The sequence below is a fragment of the Sycon ciliatum genome, chromosome 5, assembly GCF_964019385.1.
Source record: "Sycon ciliatum chromosome 5, ocSycCili1.1, whole genome shotgun sequence".
Taxonomy (NCBI): Eukaryota; Metazoa; Porifera; class Calcarea; order Leucosolenida; family Sycettidae; genus Sycon; species Sycon ciliatum.
Window position 1 is genome coordinate 14372144 of NC_088647.1, and position 22134 is coordinate 14394277.

The 22134-nt window shown below is 47.2% G+C and overlaps 2 protein-coding genes across 2 annotated transcripts in view; both read left to right on the forward strand.

Moving 5' to 3' along the window:
• The window catches only part of LOC135817731 (RNA-binding protein 41-like), a 25003-nt gene continuing 2869 nt past the window's right edge, over positions 1-22134 (forward strand). The window contains exons 1-8 of the mRNA XM_065330970.1: positions 1-187; positions 3199-3309; positions 3671-3823; positions 4212-4260; positions 4770-4838; positions 5586-5682; positions 8599-8656; positions 8953-9235. Coding sequence (XP_065187042.1) covers positions 180-187; positions 3199-3309; positions 3671-3823; positions 4212-4260; positions 4770-4838; positions 5586-5682; positions 8599-8656; positions 8953-9235 — 828 coding nt within the window. The 5' untranslated portion in view covers positions 1-179. The remainder of the gene's footprint in view (positions 188-3198; positions 3310-3670; positions 3824-4211; positions 4261-4769; positions 4839-5585; positions 5683-8598; positions 8657-8952; positions 9236-22134) is intronic.
• On the forward strand, positions 19541-21976 carry LOC135817732 (dual specificity mitogen-activated protein kinase kinase 1-like). Its single transcript, XM_065330971.1, has one exon. The coding sequence runs from the start codon at positions 20276-20278 to the stop codon at positions 21347-21349; it is 1074 nt and encodes a 357-aa protein (XP_065187043.1). The 5' UTR covers positions 19541-20275; the 3' UTR covers positions 21350-21976.

Genomic DNA, 22134 nt, shown 5'->3' on the forward strand with positions numbered 1-22134 from the left:
ATGATAATCGAATGAAGAAAGAATTACTTACAGTAGAACGGTCACTGAGTTAGCAGTAAGAAGACGCAGAAAGAAATTCAGTCTCCTCTTTGCTGGTCTAGCTCCTGGGTGGTGGATAGAATTGACGTTGACGACCTTCACGTGGTGTATCTTTTGCTTGGAGAAAGGCAAAAATAATTATGAACTTGTAAGTCGCGTTCTGCATTATCTGTACTAGTAGTAATTTTCTTTCCATCTTTGTCGAGAGATTTAGTATAGACATAAAATGGAGGCATCTATATGTACCCTGGATTTAAATGTCGGTAGTGTTGTTCTAGGGCCTTTCCTGTTCCGATTTCATGCACTGGGGGTCATACAATACACTATGATGTGGCTTCAGCATGGGAGAATGAGAAAAGCAGCAAATGGGAACAATACAATACATAAACTTTATTTCCACCACGTCTGCGAGAGAACACTGTAGCTTTAGTGTCTGGCAGTGCATGGTTGTAGCGATGTGGAAGTCAGCTAAAGCCTATGGCACACTGCAGTACTACGCACGCGGCCGGTGAAGCCCGGCCTGGTACTCCATGTAGCAGATAGTAACAGCCTCTGGGCTGCACGGCCGAAGCGCTTCTAATACTTCGCCGTGCATTGAACACTGTTTTCTGTTCATGAAGTTGGACCTCACTCGCCATACACATGTATCTGTAGAAAGGCACTAACTCTACAGCATCACGGGTTTGGGTTAGAACTTAGAAAACCAACTGAAAGATTATAATCTGTGTGAGCCTTTACTTGAACCGTAAAAACATTCTTATTTTTCATGTAACCCTTCACACGATGCCAGTAGGTTGTGGTGGACAACTGTTTATAGTTGCATGCTGTGGACCGAGAGACGTGCGTACTGAAATATTGGAGACCTGAGCACGCCGAACAGCCGGGACGCCTGCGCCAAGCGAACAGCGCGGTCCGCATCCACCGTTCCGTCAGCAGAGAGCACGCTGCCAAGGTACCAGAACCTGTCCGCCATGTCAATCTGGCTGTCACCTTCGAGTTTAGCGGGATCAACTGGTGTTGGTTGACCCACCGCCATGCCCTTCATCTTTCTAATGCTGACAGTCAGTCCCCATCGCTGTGCGCACAAGATGAATTCGGACGTCATCCACTCGAATCCCTCTCTGGTGGTTGCATACAGTGCCGCATCAGGGGCGAACTGGGACTCCGTCACTCTCGTCGTGGATAACCAGAATTTTACCGTGCGGTCCCCAACCAGCTTGCGACCGTTTCTGAATAGTAGGTCAACTCCAGCGTCTGGACAACGTGCGCGCCAGTTCGCAACCACCACGCTGAAATACAGGTTGAAGAGAGTGGGTGCTAGGGTACATCCTTGACCCAGCCCATTAGTTACCGAGATGTTGTCGGAAAGCTTACCGTTGACTCGCACCTTGGCAATCTTACCCTCATGAAGGGGCTTAATGAGGCCCAACATAACCGGTGGAATGCCCAGCCTATCCAGCACACTCCAGAGCGCTGTGCGGGGGATGGAGTCATACACCTTCTGGAGATCCACAAACAAGATGTAAAGAGAGGTGCTGTGCTCAATGGTCTTCTCCAATAGTTGACGGGCACAGAAAATCATGTCCGTGCAACCTCGACTTCGCCGAAAACCGCACTGAGAATGTGGTAGAATCTCCTCAGCCACAACCTGCAAACGATCCTGTATAACCCGGGCAAACACCTTTCTAGCGACATCCAGCAAACTGATGCCCCGCCAGTTGTCGCAGCAACGAAGGTCGCCTTCCTTAGGGACAGGGATCACCACCGCATTCCGCCCATCATCCACTGCTGAACCCTTGGCCCAGATGTTGCCCAGGAGTTGGTGGAAAGCAGCAAGAAAGTCGACTCCAGCATGGACAAGCATGTCTGGCAATATGCCCGATTCACCGCCAGCTTTACCGAGGCTCAACTTCTTGAGAGCACGGCCAATTTCTTGGTGCGTGGGTGGGTTATCTAACTCATGACGGGTAGGACGGCGTTCCAGGGACTCCAGCAAACTATCGGAAGACTGGCTTGTGATATCACACACACACACACACACACACACGCACGCACGCACGCACACACACACACACACACACGCACGCACACACATGGATGTGTATGGGTGACTGCATGGTCTATGTGGGCTGACGCACATGCAAGCATGTGTTAGTAGCCTGAAATTAGTGTCCTGAAGAATGTACACTACATGATTGTACTGTAAGACATGTAAATAGAACGAGGAAGTAAATCTAACGTTTAACTAGTGACATTTCTTCGTTAAAATAAGTTCTGTTGAGGCTGTAATGCCCCATATGTGTTATGTGCGGATATGCCTGAAGACTGCAAGATCGTTAACCTATCTTCTTGTTAACCTATGAATTGGGGACAATCGTTAAAAAAATTGCGACTCGTATAACAACATGTCTTACAGTACCAACAATCCGCATACTTGTAGACTCTATGTACAGTACTGTCAGTCTCCGAAGAACTGGGGAGAGTGGTCAGCCTCGCAGCGTAGACCGTTCTTGTTTTCATGCACTACAATCTATGCACGGTTTTAGTCGCCATGTGTACATTGGTATGCTGTGATTGGTGGAATTCTAGCCTGCTCGTTCTTCAGCACCCGACAGTACTGTAATGTGTTTCAGTGGGCTTTTTTGACACATGGGCTTACGTACAATTTACATCGCAGATCCACGGAATTAGGGGGTTTCTGTACAGATGTGGAAAAATACAGATGGTTCACAGCTCTGCTGAAAAGGCTCAGTGCATGAAAATATCCTGCTAAATAGAAGTTTTGCTAATGACCTCGCCGTAGGTGCTTTGTGTGGAGTGGCAAGCCAGTCCTGAGTGCGTGTGATCAATGTGATGCCACTCCAGACAAAACACCTCAAATGATGATGTAATGGAATGACATCACTGTACGTGCTTTGTACATGTAATTGTATTGAATGGCGATTTGGCGAAGCAGTGCTCGTGATGCCACTTCATACAAAACACCTCAAATGACTATATGTAATGGAATGACACCATCACAGATGGTTTGTAGGAGTGGCAAACCGGTGCCTGTGATTCCACCCCAGACAAACACTTCAATTGAGGATGTTATCATATACTAGTAACCTCTGTGCCGACGACACACATTTTCTTCTCCTGTATGTGCTGAACATGTAGGTCATCTCGTCGTCGTGCTCGGCCGGAGGATGCGTCCAAGAAGGTGGCCGACGAGGTGGTGAAGGCTCAAGTTCGCAAGCAGCTCAGCACCACGCTGGATGCAACTCTGGGGTGAGAGTGCAGTGAGTGAAGCATTCCCCAACCTACACTATAGAGTGATTTCACAGCTGTGTCATGTGACTACGTTTGTGCAAAAAGTGACCATGTCATGTGGACAGTGGAGCCAAGATGGCCAACATCATGTGACCCATAAATATAGGGATTGAGTGGATTTGGAACCAACATGGCTGCCCTCCAGATGGTCATGTGAGAGATATGAAACCACTCTGTACGCTATTGTGGTTGTGTAGCTTTCTGGCAATTGCTTGTACACATGAGAATTGAATTTACAGCTAAGTAACTAGCGTTCTTTGTTCCTCTATGCCATAACTTCTTTTTTTCTTCATTTTTGCTGCTTGAATTTGCTCCCAAGACAAGGCCGGGACTTTGAAGTGAACTCCTCGCTCAAGTCCTATGCGTCAAGCGTAGCTGGCACTCAGTCACTGCATGACTATGAGCAGCGGCGTGGCGCGGAGGAGAGATTGGATGAGCTACGCCGCGCTGGCCTCACCGAGCATGAGATAGGGTAAGCCATTGCCGCGCACGGTGAGAACCACTTCAGCTGTGTTGCATTTTGCACTGAACAAGAGCATATGTAATGTGTGTGTTCCTTTGGTCTGGGTTTTCGCACTGACTTTGACATTGACTTTGACATGGATATGTGAATGTTATTATAGTAGTCTAGTGGGCCTACACTGTTCCGTGTTTTGTTTCATTTCTGGATCTCGCCGCCGGAGATGTGTCAGCTGTAGGCAAAGCACACTCCACATTTGTAGAGTGTTTTTTTTCTCATCACAGCAGTCCCAATTCCTTTCGGGTCAGAATCGCACCGGAATGGATATGATATCAATTACTGATTTTCCTGCATTGTCGTCAATTGTTGCTGTTCCTTTTTTTTGCACATCTCTATTCAGGCTGTTCTTGCAGCATGGGCTGGATGGCGGTAGAGATCATGCTATAGCGGTGAGGAAGACATACTTAGCTAAGCATATTCTATCTGCCACATGAGCCCTGGACGTTGCTCTTCTACCTTTCACAATAATAAATGGATTTCCGAACCTCTAGCCAGGTTTACTTGTTCTCTCTCTCTTCCTCCCATCCTCCCTGCCTCTCTTGTTCTCATGCCCTCGTCACAACGTGTTCTGCTGTGTTACGATATATATTGTGTGGCTTCTTTCTGAAGCTTTTCTCAAAGAGAATGCGAGTAGCGGTATAGAGTGAGACACCCAGGGTATTATTTATGCTAGCGTTTTGGTTGTCGAGCTTTACTACAATCATGTGATGGTCATCCCCCCCCCCCCCCGCCTCAGGCGCCAAGAATAATCTTGTATTTCATGTTACGTATCTTCATGAATCTTGTTGTAGGACAGTTGGTGTGACCGTACGTGATCCTTGTGAGACCGTGTGAGACCCACACTGCATTATACACTGCATCGCTCTCATGTTCTCTTTCTCACCCCGTGTGTTGGCAGGCGGCCAAGAAGTCACGCACCGTAGCCACGGATGAAGCGGTGCGGTCACGACTTTCCCTGATCAAGGAGGTAGGTTGGTGTGTGGCTTGTTGACAGGATATCCAGTCCAGTTGGAGAAGACGTGTGTAGTAGTAGGTACATAGGAGCAACCAAAAATGGAGAACACCTGCTGGAAGTGCATCATGCTGTGAAAACTCAGTAGTATATCTCCTAGCTGCACAGGCCGTACATCACTTTCTACTTGTAGTCTCTAGTAGACTATGGCCAGTGCCCAATGGTGTAAGTCTGTGCTCTGGTCAAGTGAGACAGCTAGGTTGTGGGTGGTCAATTGGTCATATAAGTGTTACATGAACTTACATCAAAAGCAAAAATGAGCGGCGACCTATTCTGCAGGACATGGCATCGGGAAGGGTATCGTTCTATGAAGGGCATGGTGTGGCACTGTACAAGATGGGCGTGGAGCACCACAGCTAAGCATGTTAACATTGTCTGCTCAACATGACGACTGTACATGTGCCAGCGAAGTGAAAATCAAGTGAAGAAATTGGCGCTGAGCGCGCGAGCAACTGCATGTGGGGAAAAAACAGCAGTCACCAACACTGGCAGTACGCTGAGGTCTTGTGAGTAAGAAGGGTGCTCCTAATGGAACACTGGTTTGTCTCGCCCTCGCGCCATTCAATGTCTAGTCCTCAGTTGCACTGTTGATTTATTCGGTGCTAATTTCTTCTCTCTATGTGCAGTCAGTGTTTGCTCTTCAGTGTATCAACATGATCTGGCTCCCATTTTTTTTCCTTTCATTATGTTTTCTATATGCAGAAGCTGTCCAGCAGGTCTGATTCGAGTTTAAGCTCTTGGCAACTTGACCTTAGCAATTCAGCAGAAGATAATGAAGATACTGACCGCTCTGGAGCAGGTATGTCTGCATGTTCGAATACGTGGTGCTGTGTGTCATCTGCGAAGGATGGAGCTATGCTTTAGTGTTTAGATGTCATCTCTTTACGTTTGTTTAGTTGCCTTTCCTGGAATAGTTGTTGAGGCATTGTCTATTTTAGTCCTCGAAGGCAAGTAGTGTAGCAAGATTGCTGCTGTACAATACATAGTACAGCACACAGTACAGTATACACCTTATACAGGGCAGGGCAGCACACAGTACAGCATACACAGTAAAGTGTACAGCATACACAGTACAGTGTACAGTACAGCATACACAGTACAGCATACACAGTACAGCATACACAGTACAGCATACAGTACAGCATACACAGTACAGCATACACAGTACAGCATACACAGTACAGCATACACAGTACAGCATACACAGTACAGCATACACAGTACAGCATACACAGTACAGTGTACAGTACAGCATACACAGTAGAGGGGACGGTTTCAAATAGGACACAGGTTGCAAACCGGAACGGACTCAATATTGACTTTCTCTCTTGGTATTTTGATTAGAAAACATATGTCACAGTTAGACTACGATGTGTTATACTCCAAGCCAAAATTTCATGGCTCTGCGATGACCAGAAGCGCCATATGAAGCACGTGAGTTTTTGACGTGTTGCTTCGCACTGCAACTTGAGTTTTACGACTTTCGAAAAATCAACTTCTTGTCGCAGGTAAACAGCGGCTCGCCTCTCGCCAATAAAGCACCGCATACCAATCAAAACTAATGGAAGCACACACAAGGCTTATTGTTACTCTGTACTGGCCGTCGTGGAGCAATAGCAATTACCTAATTTCAGACCCAGAGTGAATTTGACGTGCACTCTAAAACGTGTCCGGTTTGGAGCCACCTCTGATTTGAACTTTTTTGAAGCGAAAAATTGGGCAACTTGGAGGCAATGGGTCAACACAAAGGAGTGGCTCAGTTCGATTGACTCTGGCCCCAGAGCAAACTTCAACATGCCAGTTTCCTTCCACAAACATATTTCGAGTGAAAAATCAACGCTGATGATCGGTTTGGGTCTATACAAATTTGGCTGTCAAAACGTCCCGGTATCGAGCCGTCCCCTCTACAGTGTACAGTGCAACGTTGCATGCAGCCCATTTTCTTTAGCTATAGATGACTTACCGCCTGCAAACAACGCTCATATGGCAGAGTACATTTGCCAGGCAGTGAATATACTACTTCATAGTAGGTATGGTAGGAGCACTCACACTCACATCTCCTCCCTGGGCGTGCACCAGTATCTAGCGTATCAGTATCTAGCACGTTACCAGTGGGATTTCACTGACTCTAATTTCAGAAATTTTAGGTCCTCAATATATTCGGTATGAGGGCAAAAGGCCAGGTTAGGTGAACAGAAATTTTAGGTACAGAGAAGCAGTTCCCTATTGGATTATGTGTACTGTTGAAACGATCTCACCGGGTACTCGGTAGCTCGCTCGCCAGAAACTCGGCTCGTTTGTGCGGCCAGCTCGTTTGCACCAGAGAGTAGTACAATACCGTATTGTACTACTCCCTGGTTTGCACTAACGAACACCGTACTCCGTACACATTGCAGTACACGTTGACCGGGGAGTCGTAGGATATTTTACTACTCCCTGGTCGATCGAGAGTCCAGTCCCACGCAACGTGAAAATCACTCGCAGTTACAGCAAGAGTCCATAAACAATGTTTATGCATTCTTGGTTACAGTGACTGTATACCTGCACGGCACTGTGGTGTTTCACTTTCAGTTGTTGTTGCAGCTTTTGAGGACTCCACTGATGTCTTGTTCCGCATCTGCCGACCTGTCGCAGGACATGGTTTTGTCAACTCTCCATTCGAGTGAAAGTTACGCTCAGGCGTTTGGAAGTTTTCTCCCGCGATGCAGCGAAGAACAGGGCTACTTGCAATCTTTGAAAATGGTCTTTTCTTTCAAAGGCTGCTCAACGATGGCGCTGAAAAGACATCTCGACACCAAACAGCAGTCCGAAGTGAAGCAGCAGCAACCCCGAATGCCGGCGGTGATAATTTGAACCAGCTGAAAAAAATCGAACTTAGAAAAAAATATTTAAAAATCATATTTGCCACATCAATGAAACTCGTTAGCTCGCTCGCTCGATACCTTGCTCATTAGTGGGACTGATCGCCCGTTTGTTATAGATACGCTCATTTCAACACTAATTATGTGTGTTAGTGTTTGTTCGATGTATTGAAATTTTAGGTATGAAACATATGCATCGAAAGTACCGAAAATAAAAGTACACCGAAAATTTGTGAAATTACAGGTACATGATTATAGGTACTGTAAAAGCCATAATAGTAACTACAGGCTGTGTGCAGGCTCAAACATTCCCATACATTTCGTGTCGATAAGTCCTCAAAGTTTTGTATGATCCTGTTCTTCGTATGGCTGCAAAATATCTGAAAAGACACTTAGAAGATTGACCGTAGCTTTGTCAAAAATTGAGATAATTCAGCTCTGTTTTTTGCATCGTTTTCTGCATGAAACCAGCTTTCTTCTGATGTTTAGAGCTCGGTTTGAGTAAAAAAAGCCATTTGGTCCCTTTTCTCATCACAGGGCTCATATAACGAAGTGCTAAATCTAACGAGTTAACGAGGAGAAATCTGTCGTTAAAATAGAAATCATTATACAGAAATCGATACATAGACTGTCCTATTGAGCGTTGAGAATGAGTGAGAATCGTTACCTTTGTTACACGTAAACTAGTCAATTTTGGGAAATCGTTATATATGCGCCTCGTTAGAATAATGGCTTTTACAGTAGGTGATTGCTTCCCACTTCGTTTCACCTGACTTAACTGCGTTTTTCAAGGATGTTTATCAACAGCTTCCTGGCAACAAGCGACACCGTGTGTAATTTGTTTGTTTGCACAGAGAACACCAGTGCTAGCAAAGCAACATTGATGTGGAAGCCACCAGAGGAAATCATGAGGTCAGTACAGCTGTTGATGTATGCATGGCTGGAACATGTGATTTACTGTAGGTCATATTAAACTATCGTGCTTCTGCTCTGTATAACTGTGATGCGTTCAGGCAACGTCTGAGCATCATCACTGTTGCTCTCTATCCGCCTATGGTATCCGCGTATGTTATAATTGTCGTATCATGCGTAAATGAATGTGTGAACTGTGTACATGCGCTATGTAGCATCAGACAGACAGATGGGCGGACATAGAATTTCTTCGATCTGATATCAATGTGTCTTTGTTTGTGCTGTCATTATTTCAGCCAAACTAGGAGCAGCTCTGTGCAAGCTGCATCGGCACCAGAGGTAGACTCCTTTGTTCCGCCGACTAAGTCTGGCCAAGGTCCTGGCAACAGCAGTCTCCTACCGCAGTGGCAAGAGGTGAAGCATGTCCGTCCAGCGGGCGTTGTGCTACCCAAGACGGCAGCTGCACTCACGCCACCGTTAACTGTGACGCGCGAGGAGATAGAAGTTGGCCGGATGTCCGTCACCGCCATTCGACAGTTGCCAAAGTTTGAGAATTACGAGCCGGGCGAGCCTAATCAGGTCAGTTTATCAACTGCTCAAATTGCTACTTTGAGTGAGTTTGTAATTACACACATATCCTCATTATGCAAGTACCGTATTTCCCCCGAATATGAGTCGCACCTTTTTACACTAAACTTTCAAGGGCAAAGAAGGGGGTGCGACTTACAATAGGGTGTGACATCCTACTTATGTGGATATATCGAAACAATATGGCTCAAACCTAAAAGTGGGGTGCGACTTATAATCGAGTGCGACATAATCGGGGAAATGCGGTAAGTGTGTTTCCGTCAGGTGACTGACACACATGGCTACAGGGGCCGACCGTGCACTACTTTGCCAATACATGTAGTATGTGCTCGGACGGCTGGGCCCTATGTCAACACCTCCGCTGTAAAGCCACTGATCGGTACTGTCACAACACTCAACAGTTACGCAGGCAGGAATTGTTGTTGGCTCGAAAAGCACAAAAGTGTGCAACGTGCACGATACGAAGAAGAAACAAGCAGAAGCTGTATCACTTCCAACAGAGAATACATTATACTGCAATGAACCAAGGCAAGAAGGCAAGAGCACAGGAGACTACTAGAACACTTCCAGTAACTTTTAAAGGAAGCTAGTGGCACTCCACGGCATGAGTATGAGGTCATGAATGGATAGATTCAGATACCAGAAAAGGACCATGTGCATGTCCAAGTCTGACTGCGGCACAAAAAGACGTACAACGGCCGAGTCCGAACAAAAGGAGTCCAGACGAGGCAATCCGTGGTGCATGGAGACTGACCAGGGCTACCAAGAGTACATCCCATATTTTCTGAAATTTGGGTCCGTCTTTTATTACTGCCAGGTCCCTGCACCCTCTCAAGGAGTTCAATACAACCGATTCACTACAGTAGTATTGTGATGATGATGCGCCAATTCGGGGCCTAGAATATTCCCACAAATAATAGACCAGCCTACTTGTTTTCCAACCAGGCCATACCCTGGTCTTACATGCAAGCAGAGTCTTTTAGTGTTGTGATCCAGTGTTGTCTGAGAACTGAACTGCATGCACGAGTGGATATGTGCCCTGCTGCCCAGTATGGTGATCACGATCAGTGTGAAGTTAGCTGCCCAGTCATCTGCATGCTTGCTGGATTCATTTGTATTCCTTTTATTTTTTAATTAACTGTCCATTCTGTTCCCGGGTCTTGTTGACTGATCACTTTACTAGTAATTTAAGGTGTGATCATGCAGAAGGTGCGCTCGACTTTGCATGTCTGTAGAAATCTGAGTAGTTTGCTGTCCGCACGCTAGGTCTATTGTACACCAGGCCTATCGTTCGCTAGCGGCCTGTGGCGCACTATTTCAGCGCAATGGCGGAGCACAGCACGCGAGTCGTCGCCAATCAATGGCTGCTATATGGCCCAAGCCGGCGGGGCGATCAACACTCCAGTTCCTTGTCTCCACATGATTATGTGGAACTTGCTCTCTAACCATGCCTATGAGATGTCTACAACTATAGTGCCGGTCCTTTCCAGGTTGCCATTCCGCAAATCATGTCTTCCATGTCCCCTGTAGAATACTACTGTAGACTGAGTAGGTAGCACACAGGCACAACCCATCCGGTTGCTCACACCATGGTCGGTACTGTAGAGGTAGGTAGCACACAGGCACAACCCATCCGGTTGCGCACACCATGGTCGGTACTGTAGAGGTAGGTAGCACACAGGCACAACCCATCCGGTTGCGCACACCATGGTCGGTACTGTAGAGGTAGGTAGCACACAGGCACAACCCATCCGGTTGCGCACACCATGGTCGGTACTGTAGAGGTAGGTAGCACACAGGCACAACCCATCCGGTTGCGCACACCATGGTCGGTACTGTAGAGGTAGGTAGCACACAGGCACAACCCATCCGGTTGCGCACACCATGGTCGGTACTGTAGAGGTAGGTAGCACACAGGCACAACCCATCCGGTTGCGCACACCATGGTCGGTACTGTAGAGGTAGGTAGCACACAGGCACAACCCATCCGGTTGCGCACACCATGGTCGGTACTGTAGAGGTAGGTAGCACACAGGCACAACCCATCCGGTTGCGCACACCATGGTCGCACCAACCTTTTGGCCACTATTAATTAAACATGTGTTTACTGCTTAAGGGGTCATGTGTATACCCTCTGGCATATCATACACCAACTGTATGAAAGGCTAGGGTATGGCAGGACCAATCAAAACTGGCTGGTTCCGCCGGTCCTGCCACACAACAGTACTGTCGGGCGCCGAAGAGCTGGGGGGTGGTCAGGGTTCTAGCCTAGCCCGTTCTTATTTTTAGCGAACATAGCAGTTTTGTTCTCGTTCGATGGTACAGTCTTACATGTACATGTATGCAGAGTTATACGTCTGAGTGTACAATATAGTGTACATTCCGGTTTCCGTTCTTATCTGCAAGAAATACAGCCTAGACATTAGTCTTGCTTTTTGAATATCGCGTTCATCTCTTTGTCTCACTTATTATTACGTCCACAATCGTGTGGCTCCCTGGCTCACTCGTTACAATACGATTATGTGTCCCACATGCTAGTAGTTCCTTTTTTTGTTTGATTTCATACCTGTGACCAGAGTAACCACCCGGTATACATCGTTAGCATTTATCGTTCACCCTAACAACTTCGACCGTCGGCCTGTACCGGTTTTTAAAAATGTTTTCAAGACATGATTAGCATTTAGGTTTCTGACATAACGATCGGCTTGTGACGTCACCGTAGTCAGTTGAATCTACTTCTGAAGTAACCGTTTCGTTCTCCCGCTAAACAGAGCCTTCTATCGTCAAAACGATACCGAACCGACGGTATTTTGGGTGCTGGGTACGAGTACCGTTGGATGTAGCGTTAACGGTAAAATGCCAACCACGTCTAACAACAACAACAGCAGCAACAGCAGCAACAGCAACAACCATGACGACGACTATGACCACCCCGACCACTACCACGATGACAACACCAAAATTTAAAGTAATTTACTCCGCAATTTCACCTAACCATGCATATCATGTGTACGTGTGTGTGCGGCTGGACGTGCGCGCTCGAATTTCTGGTTTTACGTGCTCCACTGATATGAGAACTGGTATGAGCAGCTCACAGTGTACAAGCGCTGTTGCTCAAGCTTTGCGTCTGTGTATCGACTGAGCTGAGCTGACTAATCAGCCGATTTCCCCCCCCCCCCCCCCACTGTAGTGTAGTGTAGTCTGGTCTCGAGCTCATCTTGAGAGTCGTCCACACTACACTAGTGTAGTGACTACGCTCGTATTGTCACTACAGTCATACAGTCATACTCGTATATGTTGTTAGTTGACAGCATGTAACAAGGTGGAGGACACGGTGTTCGGAAACAGTGATCTTGCTACAACCATTCACGGTTGGTAGAGCCCGGGTCGGTTGCGACCATCTGAACCGTATGGGTGTTAGACCCGGATCTGACCCTCTCTATTCTAGGAGAGTTGTCTTAGACTGACGGTGACGAGAAGTCTAAAACAACCCCCCCCCCCCCCTAGAACAGAGAGGGTCAGAGCCGGGTCTAACACCCATACGGTTCAGATGGTCGCAACCGACCGGGGGCTCTACCAACCGTGGATGGTCAGTTTAGAAAGGTCACTGTCACCGAACACGGTGTCCTCCACCTTGTTACAACTTTCATGCTGTCAACCAACATGTTTGAACAAAACAAGGTTTATCTAAGGGGTCGTCGCAAAAAATTTTTGTCGTCCCTGAAACGAACATGATTCATTTGGGGGGGAGGGGGTGCGAGCCAAAATCGCAAGTCGACCGACACTGTACATATGACATGTACATGCATGCGATTTTCGTCGTCCAGCATAGCAAGCTGTGTTCGTTTCAGAGGGAGGGGAGGGGGTCCGAGTACGAAATGAACGATGTTCGTTTCAGGGACGACAGAAAACTTTTGCGACGACCCCTTATACCAGACTACAGTCATGTAGCCCTTTTTTCTTTTACAAACTACGCAACTCACCGGCAGGCACATGGGATATGCCATATGGGGCTAGCATGGGGTGAGCTGAGATGGTGCTGGTGGGGCTTGCCATGCTCAACGGACCAGAGGTCTCGGCATCTTCACATGGCAGGCTCAGCCGCTGTGCTTGTAAGTAGTTGTAGTTGTAGGCCTAGACCGTGATCATGGCGATGTAGCCGTTTCTAAAAACGCGTCGATTCCTGGCATGAAGCCCGAAGGACAGTGTAACCACGGAACTACAACCGTTGTGCAAGTGATAAGGCCACCTGGAATTAATTCGTTGTTTCGGGTCACTTCACTCATCCGTACCAGGGTCGGTCGGTCGGTTTATTTTTTAATTTAATTTTTTTTATTTTGGTTACTACTATGTACATGATGTACATGTACATCATGTACATGTATGTGCATACATGATTGTACAATTGTGCATATCGAATAGCTTTTGTCCATCAAGCCAGTCGATCACATCTAGCTGTAGACGATCCAGCGCAGTCATTGTGCCAGCAGATCCAGGTCCCCTCCAGGACCAGATCTTGGCCTCGCTGGCAAACGAGTGTGACGAGCAGCTCTCGCCTTGAAAACTTCTGTCACTGATGAGCGACGCAGTGGCGGAGTAGAGCTACTGATGCTGTTTCAGGACTGATTGTGGATCGGAGATAATAATAGAAGACAACGTCGTCACCAAGCGCTGCATCCTGTCATTTGGCTGCTTCTGAGGTCGATGCCTGGACTGCTATTATAATATAGGGTCGCATGTGTACATATTCTACTTTTTCTAGCCATGTACATGACATTTGCATGCACTCTAAAAAAAAACATTTTGCGGTCGGGTGAAAAAAGACGGTCGGTCGGGTGACCCGAAACAACGAATTAATTCTGGGTGGCCTTTATTATAGTTTCTCTGGGAAGCGCACTTCGCGCTTGCAGCGCATGCAGTGTCAGACTCGACAATTACAAGGTCACATCTTGTTGGGCCATGGGGCGCATCCGTTTCCTCGCAGGCGCTTTGCAAAAAGCCAAAGAAGTTCATGAACCGCGGGAAAGATATCATCGATGTCCCAGTAGGGAGGGCCCAAATATGCTAAAAAAATTCGCATACTGTAAAAGCCATTATTCTAACGAGGCGCATATATAACGATTTCCCACAATCGACTAGTTTACGTGTACCAAAGGTAACGATTCTCACTCATTCTCAACGCTCAATAGGACAGTATATGTATCGATTTCTGTATAACGATTTCTATTTTAACGACAAATTTCTCCTCGTTAACTGGTTAGAGTTAACACTTCGTTACATATATGGCTTTTACAGTATTATGCTTTTCGCATATTGGCCACTTGCTTCAAAATATGCTTCGAAATCACACAAAAGCAGAAAAATATGCTCGAAATATGCTCGAAATATGAACTGATATCAGTGATAATTTATTATGCGAGTTCTTTGCTCCTTGTAGCAAAATATGCTAGATTTGCTACTTTATGCGACCTTGAGTTGCGGACACTCTCTTCTCGGGTCAAATTTTCGCCCCGTGTTTTGATGAGCATTTTTCCTTCCGGGCTAAGTTTGGAAGTGTTCCCTGACCGAGCGTGCCGTGGTAAGTTTCCATGTCCATTTCCGCAATCTGCCCTATAATTATGCAAATTTGGACTTCACGGAGAATTTCAGTTTTAGGAAATTAGAAAAGCCAGATATGAAAGAAAGAAAAAATCATCAGTCACACCACCGGGACTCGAACCAAGGACCTTGCTATTCGCGAGCAATGCTCTAACCAACTGAGCTACAGTATGACTCTTATCCACAGTGATCATGGTGATGGTAAATCTATCCTTCTTCGATCAATCCGTATCTGGCTTGCATCATACTGGCAACTCACACCAATCAAGAGGGCCCTCGACCATTCGCTTGATATCATGGGGAGCGCATCAAACTATGTCCACTGCGAGCAAATACAAATTGCAATTTCAAATTTGGACTTCACGAAGAATTTCAAAGTTTTAGGAAATTAGAATTTGTATTTGCTCGCAGTGGACATAGTTTGATGCGCTCCCCATGATATCAAGCGAATGGCCGAGGGCCCTCTTGATTGGTGTGAGTTGCCAGTATGATGCAAGCCAGATATGGATTGATCGAAGAAGGATAGATTTACCATCACTGTGGATAAGAGTCATACTGTAGCTCAGTTAGTTAGAGCATTGCTCGCGAATAGCAAGGTCCCTGGTTCGAGTCCTGGTGGTGTGACTGATGATTTTTTCTTTCTTTCATATCTGGCTTGCAAGTGTTGAGTTTCGGAGAGAAAAGAGCAGTACGTGGCATGTGGCCTCTAATTTCCTAAAATCTTTGCTCCTTGTAGCAACATATGCTACATTTGGTACAATATGCTAGATTTGCTACTTCATGCGACCTTGTGTCAAAAGGACCAAAATATGCGAAAATATGCGCAAGCATATTCGGGCCCTCCCTATGTCCCAGTCTGTTAGTGTATGTACAGTGCTGGCAACTGAAATCCGACTTTTCAGTTGCCAGCACTGTACATGATGTAGATAATATTTTAAAGGGGAAGTATACCCTAAAATCAAATTTTCACCAGTTGTAGTCTTCGGGGTGCTGAGTCGAATGGTCTTGGTCCGAGGAAGCTGAGACGCTCCCTTCCTCCTTTATTCCCAATCGAACTCGCGCACTTCCACCGAAACTGGGTGACTGCGCCCTACAAGATGGGGATTTGTATGCAAAATGTCACTAAAAGCGCCATTTCGTTCTTATAAAAGCACGGATGACCGCGATTGGCCCATATGTTGTAGTCTTTTGGACGCTGAGTCGACTGGTTTTGGTCCGAAAAGGCTGCGATGCAGCGTTCCTCCTTTATTCCCAATCGAACATGGTTGAACAAGCGGTCACGTGTTCCTGCGTACACCAGTCACCTGGTCACCGTGCCTGCAGGGTACAACTTACTAGCCTGTTTGACCTTTTTTGGGTGCAGTCCTGTCACTCGAGTTGAACCTTGGTGTGAAAGTTGTCGCCTGCTGGCGTGGTGACCAGGTGATTTGGGCACCCAGGAGCACGTGACCGCTTGTTCAACCATGTTCGATTGGGAATAAAGGAGGAACGCTGCATCGCAGTGAAGCATCGGCGAAGGTCCTACACGGGAAGTCTAAAACATAACAACCACGCACTCACAAGCAAGGAGAGTTCCAAGTTCTTTAACCTGACCGGTTTCTGTGACATGAGTCACTTCATCAGAGGAATGAGGATAAATGACAATGTGGACCAGCGAACTGGACAGACAGGCGTTGAGCACTGTCGAGTAATTAGCGCGAAAAAAAAGAAAGCAATTTAGCGATTTAGCGCAAAAGAAAGCGTGAACAAAACACGGGGTTGCTTGCGAGGCGAAAAAACAAACACGAGGTTGAGTGCAAGGCATGGCATGAAACAAACACGAGGTTGAGTGCAAGGCATGGCATGGAGGTAAAAAATACCTATACCCATCGTGAATGTGGTTTCCTAAAACATAAGTTAGCGCGAAAAGAATTTTGCAGGGTGCGTTGAAGGCTGAGGAGGCCAGGGTGATAGTCAGTAACAAAAACTGTGGGGCAAGAGGCAGAAGCTTGCACAGAGCTAGCTGGAGGTATGAGTTGACAGCTAGCTGGGGTATCACTGAACGCATCGTGGAGAAACCTAGGAGGGTAACCACGCTTGCGAAGCCTGGTCCAGAAAGCATCACGTATAGCGAGCAGGGAGGTGATCTCACTGTTTGTGTGGTTATAGCGCAGCAATTCAGCTTTAATAAAGGCTCTGAAACATGAGCGGGGGTGGTCGGACGTAAATGGGATGTACAAATAAGCGTTCCTGGGCTTTTGGAAAGTACTGAATGTGAATGTGCATTAGAGATGATCAAATCAAGAAACTCAATACTTTTACTGGGGTCTGACCACGTAAGTCTGATGGCGTCAAGTTTTGCGTACATGTGCCGTTTGACGGCAGGCAGATTGCTCAGTCTTTTGATGATTAAGAGAAGATCATCAACGTATCGACCGAAGAACTTTATGGTGTTACGGAATACTGAGAGTGATGTACGCTCATGGACGAAGAGGAAAATATTTGCAACATTAACCGCCATGGGTTAAAGGCAGGCCCATTGTGTCGTGTCAGGGCTACTGCACAACCCCAGCCTCTCGCTATGTCGACTACCATATAAAGAGTCTCATGAAATCAGCAAACACTGTGTTTACTTCTACTAACGATGTTGTAAAGAGTTTGATCACTCCGTCGAACGATGACTTGAGTGACTGCTCCCTTTTGACTGCAGACGTCGAAAGTCTTTACACATGCATGTCGTGGAAAGACACGACCAATGCCTTGCACGTGTTCCTCGACGAAAATAATCACCCCATGAAAGACTTGCTCATTGATCTTTCTTCTTTTGTGCTAAGAAATAATTTTTTCGAGCATGATGGTTTGGTGTATCACCAAGAGAATGGCATGGCCATGGGTACACCCATGGCGGTTAATGTTGCAAATATTTTCCTCTTCGTCCATGAGCGTACATCACTCTCAGTCTTCCGTAACACCATAAAGTTCTTCGGTCGATACGTTGATGATCTTCTCTTAATCATCAAAAGACTGAGCAATCTGCCTGCCGTCAAACGGCACATGTACGCAAAACTTGACGCCATCAGACTTACGTGGTCAGACCCCAGTAAAAGTATTGAGTTTCTTGATTTGATCATCTCTATTAATGATAAATCCACATTCACATTCAGTACTTTCCAAAAGCCCAGGAACGCTTATTTGTACATCCCATTTACGTCCGACCACCCCCGCTCATGTTTCAGAGCCTTTATTAAAGCTGAATTGCTGCGCTATAACCACACAAACAGTGAGATCACCTCCCTGCTCGCTATACGTGATGCTTTCTGGACCAGGCTTCGCAAGCGTGGTTACCCTCCTAGGTTTCTCCACGATGCGTTCAGTGATACCCCAGCTAGCTGTCAACTCATACCTCCAGCTAGCTCTGTGCAAGCTTCTGCCTCTTGCCCCACAGTTTTTGTTACTGACTATCACCCTGGCCTCCTCAGCCTTCAACGCACCCTGCAAAATTCTTTTCGCGCTAACTTATGTTTTAGGAAACCACATTCACGATGGGTATAGGTATTTTTTACCTCCATGCCATGCCTTGCACTCAACCTCGTGTTTGTTTTTTCGCCTCGCAAGCAACCCCGTGTTTTGTTCACGCTTTCTTTCGCGCTAAATCGCTAAATTGCTTTTTTTCGCGCTAATTACTCGACAGTGCTCAACGCCTGTCTGTCCAGTTCGCTGGTTATATTGAGTTCCACATTGTCATTTATCCTCATTCCTCTGATGAAGTGACTCATGTCACAGAAACCGGTCAGGTTAAAGAACTTGGAACTCTCCTTGCTTGTGAGTGCGTGGTTGTTATGTTTTAGACTTCCCGTGTAGGACCTTCGCCGATGCTTCACTAGTAGACTCGTCCGCCCAAGAACGCGGTTTCAGAGGGCCAGCCTAGCAAAGTTCTTATTTTTCAGCGCCCCAGGCTACGTTCTTATTTCGCGTTCTTACGCGTCCAACATGACACGTGACGCTTAGGCCCCCGTGTAATATGCCGGCATTTTTTTGAGCATTTTCGGTGCAATCCGCGAACCCAGCACTTTGGGCTCGTGATGCAGCATTTTTTGGGGAAACGGAGCACTTGGCCGTTGTGTATCAAAATTGAGAGAAGAAAAACTTCCCAAACAAGAACGTCACTTCCGCATTCCGTGGGTTAGCTCCTTGTTGAGTAGTTTATGAATTGAAAATAATGGTTTTGACCAGGGAGTCGTATACATGTAATACCGCTATTTTCTGACTCCCTGGTTTTGAGTCTTTTGACGGCGTGTGCTGAGGATTACAAATAAGTGAGCATTTCCGGAGCATTTTCGGCAAGGTTTGGGAGCATTTTCGGCAAGGTTTACGAGAATTTCCCAAAAGCATTTTCGGCAAAGTTTCGGGCATATTACACCGGGGCCTAGTGACCTGGTGACGCTCATGTACAATGCACTTTGCTCTACAAAGACTACATGTACCGGCCGGTTGTACACTTTACATGCACTTGTAGCGCTGCACTGGGTGATGTTTTCGCGAAGACCCGGCAAGAGTTTGTGGTTGCAGACTTGTTTTTCGTGTACTCGGAAACGTGAAATACCAAAAAATGTCGCGTTCCTAAATCCAGGCTGGGGCGTTCTTAGATTTCCAGTCTTATCTGGACGTTCTTGGGCGCCACGTTCTTGGGCGTACGAGTCTACTGCAGGCTGAGTACTAATCTACTGACCTCTATCCTAGCGACCCACGTTAGTCGTTAGTCTTGAACTCTTGTATTCATGGTATTCGGCTTCAGCTCCTTTTGGACACTCACACTCCTAGTGTTACTGTTACCGGTTACCAGTCACAGGTATTTTGGGCTGTGCGTGTGCGTGTAGTGCTGGGCATCTTGGAAGAGAAGGAGTGGGTTCAGGAGTCAGTTAGCTGCCATTACAAAACGAGACACTCTGGGCTCGGTCCGATCGGGGATGTTCCATGCCGCCTTTGCTGTGAATGCCGCGTTTAGTGCGACTACAATAGACTCTGCTGCAACGAGAATAGAACGACGATGGCATTTCCCAGATCCACGCAGCGGCGAGGACGAAGTGCCGCAGTGGTGTACGTGTGTAGTCCCCGGATCGTGCGACTGCATGACTTGTCTTGTATTCAGCATGTAGCAGCGAACAGGCGCTGGGCTACACTCCGCAAGACGCACACAAAGCATCCACACGCCTACTCGGATCGGAGTAAACAAAGCCCTGCAACGGCGATACAGCAATCACTGGTAAGCTCTCTGCTCTCTTTCACAAAGTTTCAGACCGTTGTTTGATCAACTGTTGATGCACAGCAGCTTCGCCGAGTCGACACGCTCAAGGTCCTTCAGTTCCGTTTCCGTTACTGTGTCGCTAGTGTCTGGTTGTTGTCGGCTGGTTTTTGGAGTCGTAATTCGGTGCTACCAGCCATCTACCGGTACTCATGGACGGAAAACCAAAAAAGCGTCTTGGGAGGAGGCCAACTTTGGAGATCAGTGTGGATTCATCTCTCGTGTCACCGGTGCGGGATAGAGCCGGCAGGCCATCCATTGCGGTCGATGGCGACGAGGATCCAACCGTTCTCACCGAGGAGAACATGCGTCCTGAGGAGTTCGAGAGAATATGCGAACTAGGATCGGGCAGTGGCGGCGAGGTGGTCAAGGTGCGCTTTCGACCGACGGGAATGATCATGGCCAGGAAGTTGATTCACTTGGAAGTGAAGCAAAGTGTACGGAAGCAGATCGTCTTGGAGCTGCAGGTGCTAACCAAGTGCAACTCGCCCTTCATTGTCGGTTACTACGGATCATTCTACGCGGAGGGAGAGATCAATATCTGCATGGAACACATGGATGGTGGGTCACTGGACCAGATCATGAAGCGGGCCGGGCGCATACCGGAGGATATCCTCGGCAAGATAACGTGCAATGTTCTCGATGGGCTGGTGTACCTGCGTGACATACACAGTATCATGCACCGAGACATCAAGCCGTCCAACATCCTCATCAACAGCAAAGGCGAAATCAAGCTGTGCGACTTCGGCGTGAGCGGACAGCTCGTTGGCTCCGTTGCCATTACGTTTGTCGGCACTCGATCGTACATGTCGCCGGAACGGCTGGAGGGTGTTGCCTACACCGTGCAGAGTGACATCTGGTCGCTGGGATTATCGCTCGTCGAGCTGGCCCTGGGCGTGTTTCCCATCCCAAAGCCGTCGCCAGAGCGGATCAGCCAAGCCCTGCAGGCACCGGCTGCGGGCAGCGACGGTGCGACCGCTCTGGCGTTCAACGACGCAGAGCCGTGCATGGCAATATTCGAGCTGCTCGAGTACATTATCAACGCCGCGCCTCCAACCCTTCCCAGCCCGTACTTCTCGCCGGAGATCATTAGTCTTGTCAATTCCTGCATGATGAAGGAGCCCAAGGAGCGGCCAAGCCTCCAGGAACTAAAGCAGCATAAGTTTGTCCGGCGGTCCTCGGCAGCGCATGTCGACGTGGCTAAATGGATTCTTTCAACAATGTAGTCGAGGTAATCACGGGGATTACTGTAACGCCGACTCACACCACCAAGCCATGCGAGTTCCTAACAGTGTCCTGGTGCAGAGCGCTATGCCCTGCTGTCGGCGCTTTCTCCATTCGCATGCACTCAGCTGGAGACACGGCGCCTATGCTACCTCCTACACTCGTGAAGTGTTTATAATTCAACAACCGTCAGCCCTGTGAAGCTAAACAGTTTTAAACTGGTTGATTGTCTCCATTTCCTACTTGTGATTCTTCTCTTGTGCGTACACAGTGCACAGAACACATGGAATGACCCTGGCATTTGGAACATATCACTTAGAAGTGATTGCTATTGCGACGTGTTGCTCGACTTATCTCCAATATAATGCACCATCGTAATAATTATAATCCGATATTGTATCTATTTTCTCTCTCTTTTTTTTAAAACAATTATTCTCTCATAGATATTTCAGTGAATTTATTTCTCGCCATGCCTTACCCGGCCTGTCCAATAGTGTGTGTGTGTGTGTGCGTACGCGCGTGTGTGTGTGTGTGTTTGGTCAATGCGCAACTCGCTTCACTTACTGCATTCATAGAATTTTATTTATTTTTGTTATTTATGCTTGAAACGAGTTGCAACGTAAAACTGTTTCGGCATAGGGTGCAGTGTGGTGACGGTGTTATGGGTGAAATTCATGGTTTCAGCTAGACAGTTCTTTGCCCTTCTCTGAACATTGTACGTGTTCTGTCATTGGTACACCTCACACCGAGTCGTTACGCGGAAAAGCCTTAATATATTTGTGCAGCT

Coding starts and splice junctions, on each gene's coding strand:
- LOC135817732 (XM_065330971.1), top strand. CDS start 20,276: ATGGACGGAAAACCAAAAAAGCGTCTTGGGAGGAGGCCAACTTTGGAG.